Source organism: Erinaceus europaeus, chromosome 19 (genome assembly GCF_950295315.1).
Source record: "Erinaceus europaeus chromosome 19, mEriEur2.1, whole genome shotgun sequence".
Taxonomy (NCBI): Eukaryota; Metazoa; Chordata; class Mammalia; order Eulipotyphla; family Erinaceidae; genus Erinaceus; species Erinaceus europaeus.
The window spans coordinates 19,508,857-19,519,710 of NC_080180.1; the positions used below are offsets into that span (position 1 = coordinate 19,508,857).

Below are 10,854 nucleotides of genomic sequence, written 5' to 3' on the forward strand. Positions count from 1 at the left end.
CAAAACATCAATTTAAAATAACTTCACTGAAGTTACATACTTCTAAAAATAGTTATTTACTAGTGTAATAATGTGTGTGTGTGTGTGTGTGTATTAGTGACCTAAATGATCTCAAGTACATTTCAAATGAAATCATTTTTCCCCAGAGCACTGAGATATAAAAGAATGTCTTCCTTTTTCACATCAAATATACTCTCCTATGTCTCTTCCCTTTGGTATGCACAATAAGAAATGTAACAATTTGCTTTCTTAGGCGTAAAACTGAGGAAGAACGTCAGAAGAAAGAAGACGAGAGAGCTCGAAGAGAGTTTATTAGGCAAGAATACATGAGGCGAAAGCAGCTGAAGCTAATGGAAGACATGGACACAGTAATTAAACCCCGTCCTCAAATAGCAAAACAAAAAAAACCGCGCCCAAAATCTATTCACAGAGATCATGTGGAGTCCCCCAAAACGCCAGTCAAAGGTCCTCCAGGTAACACAGCTCCGTACAGAGAGTCTGTTCATACGCAAACACCAGCCTGCTTTGTTCTACTAACTTGGTTGTACTTTGGTTTACTAGGTCAACTGCATCATTTGAGACTGCATGTTCCTTATTTGGGAAAGCCAAAATAAGCAGATAAAAATGTTTTATGGCCTAAGTGTATTATGTCTGCATGCATATATTCAATAGAATTAATGTTAGTGCTAAAAATACTCAATTGAAATACTAATCTATAAGGGAATTCTGCCTTCAGATAAAACCTTCCTGAATTGTTAACTACCCTCCCTAGACTTTTTAAGAATAAACACTGTGGGGGGAGGGGGACTGGAGAGACAGCATAATAGTTATGTGAAAGACTCTCATAGTTGAGTCTCTGAGGTCCTAGGTTCAATCCCAGCACCACCATAAGCCAGAGCTGAGCAATGCTCTGGTATTTCTCTTTCTCTCTCTCTCTGTCTCTCTGTCTCTCTCTGTCTCTCTCTCTCACACACACACACACACACAAAATAAAATAAAATAAATAAAAATTACTTAAAAAATAAACAAACAAACAGGGCAGAGGGTAGATAGCATAATGGTTATGCAAACAGACTCTCATGCCTGAGTTTCCAAAGCCTCAGGTTCAGTCCCCCACACCACCTTAAACCGGAGCTGAAGAGTGCTTGGGTTTAAAAACAAATAAATAATAAAAAACTTATAAAAGGATAAAAATTGTATGTATGAAATTAAAAAAAAAAAAAAGGTTGGCTCAGGAGAAGTAGAACTGTGCATGTGCAAAGCCTGGACCTGTGAAAGGAGGGAAGGAAGGAAAGCTGGCAGGCCAGCCATTGGTGGCTGGGGAAATAGCTCAGTGGGTAGAGAATAGGATTTGCATGCTTAAAGCCCTGGGTTAAGTTCCCACTACTGCATATACCAGTGGTACTCTGATTCTTTGTCTCTCATTAAATCAATTTTAATAAGTGCCATAGAAAAATTAGAGAATTTGCATGGCTATTCTGAAACCAAAGAAGATATATTAACATTGACTATTTGAAGAGAACTCTACCTTTTTTTTTTTTTTTTTTTGCCTCCAGGGTTATCACTGGGACGGTGCCTGCACTATGAATCCACTGCTCCTGGAGGCTATTTTTCACTTTCGTTGCCCTTGTTTATTGTTGTTGGATAGGACAGAGAAATCAAGAGAGGAGGGGAAGACAGAGCAGGGGAAAGACACCTGAGACCTGCTTTACCACTTGTGAAGTGACACACACACACACACACACACCACCCTACCCCCCACCCACCACTGCTGCAGGTGGGGAACCAGATGCTCCAACCAGGATCCTTGTGCTGGTCCTTGCGCTTTGCACCATGTGTGCTTAACCCACTGCATTACCATCCGCCCCCCCCCTTTTTTTTTAATGACCACAGTATCATGTCCCAAATTGCCACTTTCCTTTTGGACTCATTCCCAACAAAAATTAGTTTTACTCTTATTTCTTAGAGTGGGTTTCTTACAAATTTTAAAATAAATTGTACATGTATGCATGCAAACATAGTATATATCTAGATTTAAAATTTGAAACTAGAGAACCCAAATTTTCATATGCTGGTGTTATCTAATGAACAGACTCTTTCCCAATTTCTTTTCAGTTTCTAATTCTGTCTTTCTTCAGGATCACGACTTTATCGTGTCTTTTCAGTCTCTAGCCTCTCTTTGGCATCACTGAATACGGGCGACACTGAGAGCGTACAGTCAGGAAAGCAGACGCCGAGGTAAGTCCAGACACACCACTGTTCACGGCAGACAGTATGCTCCCTGAAGCCACCGCATAATGGATGAGTCATAAGAACACATTCTGTAAATTTTGCTTACTTGGACAGTTTGGGTATCTATTAAAAGAAATTGAAAGATTTATTTAGGGAGGCTGAGGGGAGCAGTGACAAGGATCCAGATTTGAGATCCTGCTCCCCGCCTGTAGCAAAGACTCTTCGTGAGAGGCAAAACAGGTCTGTAAGTTGACTTGTCATTCTCTCTCCCTCTCTATCTCCTCCTCTGTCAATTTACTGTGCTATCCAATAAAATAATAATTAAAAAGTGGTGGGGGGAATGGCCACCAGGAAAAATGGATTTGTAGTTCTAAACACCAATGATAACCCTGGAGGCAAAAAAGAAACATCTATTTGAGGCAGGGGAGATAACATAATGGTTTTGCAGAGATTCTCATGCCTGAGACTCCAAAAGTCCCAGGTTCGATCCCCTGCACCATCATAAATCAAAGCTGAGCAATGCTCTAGGAAAAAAAAATAATAAAATAAAGGAAATCTATTCATCTTTTGTTTTTTTAATTTTTAATTTTTTTATTTATAAAAAGGAGTCTTTTAAGTTTCTTAATCTTAGAATTTTAGACTTACTGACTTTGATAAGATACCTTTTAAAAACTCTAAAGCAATGAACTGGGAACTTGGTGTATTACACCAAAGTAAAAAACTGGGGTGGGTGGGGGAGAGCATCCAGGTCCTGGAACAGGATGGCAGAGGGATTTGTATTGTTATGTGGGAGTTGTATTGTTATGTGGAAAACTGGGAAATGTTATGCATGTACAGACTATTACATTTACTGTCAACTGTAAAACATCAATCCCCCAATAAAAAATTTTTAAAAAGAAAAGAACCTTTTATGCCTAAGGCACCAAAGGTCCCAGGTTCAATACCTAGCACCACAATAAGCCAGAGCTGGGCAGTGCTCTGATAAAATAAATAATTAATATATATATATATATTTTTTTTTTTAATAAAACAGTAAGAGTGGTTGTTCATTGGTTGTTGCTAACGTGGTGATAAAATCATAGCAGTAGAAACAAGAAGTCTATATTTTCTACCCAACATAAAGATGTTTTGCCATTAGAATAATTACAGAGTAGGTTGTCTTTGAATTAAAAATTATTTCATTTGGGAGTCGGGTGGTAGCGCAGCAGGTTACGTGCAGTTGGCACAAAGCACGAGGATTACTATAAGGATCCCCACCTGCGAGGAGTCGCTTCACAGGCGGTGAAGCAGGTCTGCAGGTGTCTATCTTTCTCTCCTCGTCTCTGTCTTCCCCTCATCTCTCATTTCTCTATCCTGTCCAACAACGACGACATCAATAACAACAATTATAACTACAACAACAAAGCAACAAGGACAACGAAAGGGAATAAATAAATAAATAAATAATGATTTCATTTTGTACTCTGTCTCTAGGTCAATAACTAACTCAGTATTCCAGCATACTATATCATATTATAATTATATTATAATTACTATAATAACCAAATAAAAAGAAGAATGTTTTAGTGGCACTCATCAGCTCTGAGTTCTAATCTTTGCATCACCATCTTGTTGTGTTACTTGCTACTTTGATTGGGGAAAAGCATTTATCGTTCACCTAGTATTTGTAGGGTGCCTGCTGCCTTGTTGGTGCTGGGGTGATAACTAACTATAAGACAATGCTGTCACTGCATTTTTATTAGGTTGATTTTATCTGGAACTCTCACATAAGCTTTTCTGATCTCCCAGTGTTCTTTCTCTGAGACACCAAACATTTTATTTGCTCTTTAGATCAGAGTCTGTAGAAGGCTTCTTGTCTCCGAGTCGTTGTGGCAGTCGCAATGGAGAAAAGGACTGGGAAAATGCATCCACAACTTCTTCAGTGGCTTCTGGAACAGAATACACAGGTTAGCGTCTGTACATTTTTTGGGAAACATTTTCATTAGCATACTAATGAGGGATAGGACTGCATTAAGGGAGTTTTTACTTACCTGTTAGTCTAAAGACAGAAGACTGTGAACACGTGGTCACGTTCAAGGTCAATTTTAGTGACTCATTTGACATAGAGCCGAGTGACTTTTCACACGTGAACTAAGATAACAGTTCTGAAAATGAACGAAACCTCATTCTTCTACTTTACTAAAATAGCTGAACACTTCAATAGTTTGTGTCTGAAGAATTTTTTAGAAAATTTCTGCTGGGGCCGGGTGGTGGCACACCTGGTTGAACGCACATGTTACAGTGCACAAGGACCCAGGTTCGAGCCCCTGGGCCCCACCTGCAGGGGGAAAGCTTCACAAGTGGTGAAGCAGGGCTGCAGGTGTCTCTCTGTCTCTCCCCCTCTCTATCACCTCCTTCCTTCTTGATTTCTGGCTGTCTCTATCCAAATAAATAAAGATAATTTAAAAAAGAAGAAAATTTCTGCCATAATACCTAGATCCTGAGAAAAGGCTAGAATTCAATCTTACTGCTCGCACTTAGAAGTGTCCGGAATGGTATGTCTTAAAAAACAAGAAGAAAAGGAAGGAAGGAAGAGAAACGTATTAAGGGACTCTAAAAGGCAAAAAGAAAACTTGAGTTTAGGTAGGCATTAAAGCAAACTGAATAAAATGTAGGTAAGGATACTGCTAAAGAAATGCCAGGAGAAAACGGAACCTAAGTGCTAGCGGCATGTCCGGGTGAAAAGGTCTAGGAGAACACGCAGGACAAGTGCAAAGAACAGTGAAGGTGCGGCCACTGCCCTGAAGATCCCTAAGGTCCCCAGAGATCTGGGTTCACTGCTTTCCCGCGCCGCTTTACTCTGAAGCTTCTAGTTCAGCCTCCACTAGTCTGCAGCATGGCCTTCTCGGGTTGGGCTGTATTTCCTTTGTATGGCCTGTCCTTCTCTGTGTTAGTTCAGTTTAACAATCACATTACCCAGGCATTGTTCAAACCTCCAGGGTTTGAATGGTTCCTGGAACCAGCTCCTAGCAGCTCAAGAGTGGATTATAAATTAGGATCAGAGAGAGAACAGCAGTAGCACACCAGACTCCCGAGGCAGCTCCAGTCCTTGACTCCACCCTAAGCCACAGCTGAGCCGCAACTCTGATCTCAGTGTCTCTGTCTCTTTCTGGTTTAAAATAAATATATCTTTAAAATATACAATAATATTTTTTCAAGAATCAAAAAAGATATATAGCCATTGGTAGCTTGAAACTAGTGATGGTAGGAATACTTTATACTACAGGAATAGGCCCTGGTTACAAACCAGGGCTGGTGTTTGTTTCTTGCCCAAAGAATCTGTTTCTTGGGCCACTGCTGAGGCTGAGGCACAGTCCTTTCCTCTTAGAGCAGAACTGCTTTATAGAGGGGGAGAGGGGCTATGCTGCATGCTACCTTCATCGGGAGGTGGCTATGTCACAGGAAGATGACAACAAGCACTGCCAGTGTGCTTTGCTGACCAAGAAGTGTCACTGACAAAACAGAATGCTAAAACAACTCAAAAAGAAAAACTACCCAGGCAAAAAGCCCCCAGAGGGTGATGGAGATAGCATAGTGGTTATACAAAGATACTGTATTACCTGAGGCTCCCAAGTCCCAGGTTCAGGCCCTCCCACCACCGTAAGCCAGAGCTGAGCGGTGCTCTGGTAGAGGGGAAGGAAAAATGTGGAAGACAGAGACAAAGCTGTAGCTTGGCTTTTTTGAAGCTTACATTTCTCATGGGTCCATTCCACTGTAACCCACCAGTAGCTTTACCAGACCTGAGAAGAGCAGAGTGGCAGTGACAGCAGGCTCTAACTTCTCCCAGGCAGCCCCAGCCTATCTTCAGGGTGTGGGACCTAGTGTGAAGAAGCCACTTCTGACTGGAATGCAGCCAGTCAGACCTGCAGGCAGTCTGGCTTCCTTGTTACAATGTAATACAAACACCTCACAATGTCACTCAGACTTAGTATTTCTGACTTCACAATACTATTTTTACCGTTGGCAGGCAGTCTGGCTTCCTTGTTACAATGTAATACAAACACCTCACAATGTCACTCAGACTTAGTATTTCTGACTTCACAATACTATTTTTACCGTTGTTGTAAATTCTTACCACAGGACCAAAGCTTTACAAAGAGCCTAGTGCAAAATCCAATAAGCATATAATCCAAAATGCTTTAGCTCACTGCTGCTTGGCTGGGAAAGTAAATGAAGGTCAGAAGAAAAAGATACTAGAGGTAAGTGTATTTGCAAGAAAATTAAAATTGGCAACATTCTAAGACTAAAGGAGTCTTCTCGATACATTTTAAGATAGAATACACTCATAAAGGGGGGTAGATAGCATAAAGGTTACGCAGAGACTCTCATGCCTGAGGCTCCAAAGTCCCAGGTTCAATCCCCCGCACCATCATCAGCCAGAGCTGATCAGTGCTCTGGTTAAAAAAAAAAAAAAAAAAAAAAAGAACACTCATAAGCTAAATTTTCAGCAGAGTGTAAAAAGACCTGTGACCACATGTTTTAATTATTATATTGAATCAGTACAATTTCAGGAAGAGTTCTGGGACGGAGACTGCAGATTTAAGATTGGAAATTGACTTAGATGAGAATGTCATTTTGTTGCTCAGATTCACTCATGTTTCATAGATGTAGGTTACCTAATTTCCCTTTAGAGAAAAAGTTTTTACTGTTATGGTTTTGTTTTCATTGTAAGATTTTTATTGTTTGCTTTTTCTTCTCAAGGAAATGGAAAAGTCAGATGCCAACAACTTCTTAATCTTGTTTCGGGATTCAGGCTGCCAGTTCAGATCTTTGTATACTTACTGCCCAGAAACTGAAGAAATTAATAAACTTACTGGGATAGGCCCAAAATCTATCACTAAAAAAATGATCGAGGGACTTTACAAATATAACTCTGACAGAAAACAGTTTAGCCACATACCTGCAAAAACTTTATCTGCCAGCGTGGATGCAATTACAATACATAGCCATTTGTGGCAGACCAAGAGACCAGTGACTCCGAAAAAACTTTTAACCCACTAGAACATAGGAGTTGGAAAATACTTGCTTCAGAACATTTGTGGTAAATTTGCACTTCATATTTCCTGCCTGTAGAAAGTCTTTCTAATTGCCAACAAAACTTTTATTAATTGAAACTGGACATTAAGCTCTGCTGTCAGGAGCAACTGGAATGTATCCCACAGTATTTTGGAGAGCGGCAGATTCTCGCTTAGGTGGTAAGTCCGAGCAGTGAAGAGAAGGTTTTGACTCGCAAGTGTTAGAGTTGTGTCTGTCAGTGGGTTCACGTGCTTGAGATTAGATCACTGAAGCACTGAATTCTCATGGACACTAGTTGATTGGTCTTGGGATTGAATTATGGTTAAAACTACAAGTTATGTGTTCTGTTGCCTTTTTATTTTTAATGTGCGTGCTTGTCTTCAGATGGTTTATTTTGCTATTTTCCTCTGTATTTGTTTCATGTGACAATCATGAGAGTAGGAAATACACCTTCACAGGTAACTTGCACCTTTCTTATGATGCTGAGAGGAACACTAGTGTTGAGTTTTACAGTTATCCTTGCATTTTGATGGTGTTAGAACATTTTTGAGAATTATTCTAAGTATTTACAATCCTGTATTTATTATTCACTCAAGTATTAACATTCTTTATTAAATAAAAGGAAGTGTTTAAAGAGCTGCTAGTAGGTTCGCTTGAAACCACATGAGCTTAACCAACAGTATGTCTAAGAATTTGCTGATTAAATCAGTGCTGTTTCTACACCACGTCTGGCCAACTCAGAATAATCTAGATTATTGTTTTAACAAAAAAGGCTTTCTATCTCTTTTAAAGTAAGTCACTTTATAAGCTGGCTGAAGTGAATGACACTTTGAGAGTAGTCTTTCAACCAGAAGATGTAAGACTTCCTGCCACACACTTCAAGAGGTCTTTACATTATATTTATAACTGATATAAAAAATATATTTAGAATTTTTAAACATGTACAAAGGGCTACATTTTAATTTTAAAATAGCTTCACGTTAATTTACTTGTATTTGAGGTTTTTCTTCCTTTTGTATCCTCGTCAGGTGGGACAGCTTAGATTAAATACACACTTGCAATATCTCCTCTTCGTGATCTCCTCTTTGTGATCCATTTTCAGTGTATTCCAGAGGGTTAGTTGGGGGGAAACTTCATTCTCAGGAAAAGACTTGAATGATTATGTGACCCTGTTATGTTGCAGTGTTGTGACAACTGTGTAAACTTAGGGTGAAGACAGTAGTGTATCATAAATGAAAGGTGTAGTTTGTTTTCTTTTATGGGAAGTAGAGACTAAAATATATACATTTCTCTGAGTTGTTTAGAGGAATAACTAATATCTCATATGATGTATTTACTTATTTAAAAAAAAAAAAAAGATAGGAATGAGGTGTCCCGAAGCTGTACTTTTCTATTATTATAAGGCCATTGGGCAACAGTGTGTCTGGGTTATCAACATTTTCTCAAATGCTGTCAATATCTTACTGTAATTTATGTTCTTATATTTATGTATATTTGTTAAAACTGTAAAAAAAAATATTCACAGATTTTTTTTTCCAATACCTGTGCAAGATATATGTGTAGCTCAGAATTCTTTGTGACCTGCTGTTTGCATGTGAGAGACCAGGATATGTAATTTGCATATTTTAAGAGTATACATAATTGTGTATATAACATATGACTATTAAAAATGGGAAATCGCACATTTTACCTTTCAGACAACAGTTTCTATCACAGGTAGAATGAAATGATTATCAGATACATGTTTAGATTTAAACTAGTTAAAATGAATCTAATCAGAATATGACAAATAGTCAAAAGGAGCCTAGTATTTGTATTACTAAATTTACTCTCTTCAGTCAGTTAAATTTCCCTTATCAAAGCAATCTTCTTCACGATACTATTGGCCATTACATTTTTAATTGGATGCAAGGCAGTGGAGGAATTAACAGGACCAACCCCTTTTATATTCCAGTTTATGTGCAGTGGATGTCCACGTGTCAAAAGGTAGAATGTGACTCTTGCCTCAAAGCTCACTGCTCTCAGTGTAGTCTATTATGCAGAAGGAATGTGGCTTTCTTCCTTTACATCTACAGTGTTTTTTTTTTATTATGGTGCAGCTTCTGTTGGATTATGTTTTCTATAATGCACACATGAGAATTATGCTACTTGATAAAGACTGGGGATTTTATCAACTTTATGGGAACACAGTGGTGCTGTGGTCAAATTATTACAATATTCAATTAAGTTTGCCAAACCTTTATCATCATAGCAGTGTAGCCCTCAGGTTCTGCTAGTTGACAGTTTGGGAAAGACTTGATTTTTCTCAGTTTGCAGCTTTGCTGTAGGATGACTGTTCCAGTTCTTATTTGGCTGTTTAAAGCCAGATTCAGCTTCTAATCACAGTTTGCTGAGCACTGTCAGGCACTGTACAGTGTGTGGTGTGCTTCCGGTCCACTCCAGGGCATTGCTTCCAAGTGTGTGCTGTAAAATGCTGTCATACTTGCTCCCTCCTGGTACAGTGTAGTTTCCCCCTTCATTTGAATAAAAGCATGGCACCAAATGACTCATTGGCTGTTTCTTGAGTAGACTCTGGGTTTCTGGTAGTATTATTTGAACTTGATCTAGAAGATGGCTGTTAGTACTGTGTGTACGGCTTCTTATTCCCGTGATAGGTGTCTGCACACCACGCCTACCGCCCACTGACATCTCCCTCAGCCCTAGAGCACCGAGACCCCACCCCCTCCCGGCCCCCACCCCTCTCCACCCTTAGAGCCCTGGATCACTGCACTAGACCTAGGCTAGTCTGAGTTTGATGCTGTGTTTGCATTGACCATTTTGGGAGATGACTTTTAGTGCTACCTGCCACTGTTTGAACATTGACTTGAAGCAATGTTAAAAAATCAACTTTCTGTGCGTCGCTCGGAACAGCTACAGATGGTGGAGCATAAATTCTTATGCGCAGCTTACCAAATGATCCCCTTTCTCTTGGTGCATGAATAATTCACTTGTGTCAGAATAAATGCGCTGTACCTTGGGAACTGAATGGCTAGGAAAGTCACAACTCTGCAGCAGCCTTGAAACACCAGTTTCTTCCTGTTGGTGTCCCACTCTAGGTCTCACTCTAGGTCAGCCCCTCAGGTGGAAACTGGACAGGCAGGGCAGTTCACTGAGGAGTGCGCCTGCTTTGCCATGTGCGAGGCCCCGGTTCAAGCACAGCCTGCAGTGCTGTGACCAGTCTCTAACTGAAATGGCTGCCTGGAGGGGCGAAGCCCCAGTGACAACAGAAAGGGAAAGACAGCACAGCGCTGGAGTGAGTCCCCAATGTGGCGGCAGCTGGGCTCAAACCCGGGACCTCCAGTGAGCTGCTTTGCTGTCCCCAAAAGCCACCTCTTGACTGTTACTTGTAAAAGTTTCCTGTTCACTTTGTTGATTCTACCCATTCAGACTAATTAGAAGCTCTGGGTTTTGTTTTGGTTTTTGGCATAATCGGGGCCTTGCACATAGATGACCTCACTGCTCAGGGCCACACTTTCATTCAGAGACATAAAAGGGAGGACACCGTTGAACCAGAGCCACCTCAGCTGC

The 10,854-nt window shown here is 40.1% G+C and overlaps 1 protein-coding gene across 4 annotated transcripts in view; it reads left to right on the top strand.

Moving 5' to 3' along the window:
- The window catches only part of CAMSAP2 (calmodulin regulated spectrin associated protein family member 2), a 96,645-nt gene extending 86,813 nt beyond the window's left edge, over window positions 1–9,832 (top strand). For 2 of the 4 annotated variants that reach the window (XM_016187672.2, XM_016187673.2), the window contains 5 exons: window positions 254–474; window positions 2,139–2,238; window positions 4,063–4,178; window positions 6,352–6,470; window positions 6,973–9,832. In XM_016187672.2, the coding sequence (XP_016043158.1) occupies window positions 254–474; window positions 2,139–2,238; window positions 4,063–4,178; window positions 6,352–6,470; window positions 6,973–7,272 (856 nt within the window). In that variant the 3' untranslated portion in view covers window positions 7,273–9,832. The remainder of the gene's footprint in view (window positions 1–253; window positions 475–2,138; window positions 2,239–4,062; window positions 4,179–6,351; window positions 6,471–6,972) is intronic. The other 2 variants (XM_007522124.3, XM_016187674.2) reach the window with 1 other exon arrangement.
- Window positions 9,833–10,854: the final 1,022 nt, after the last annotated feature.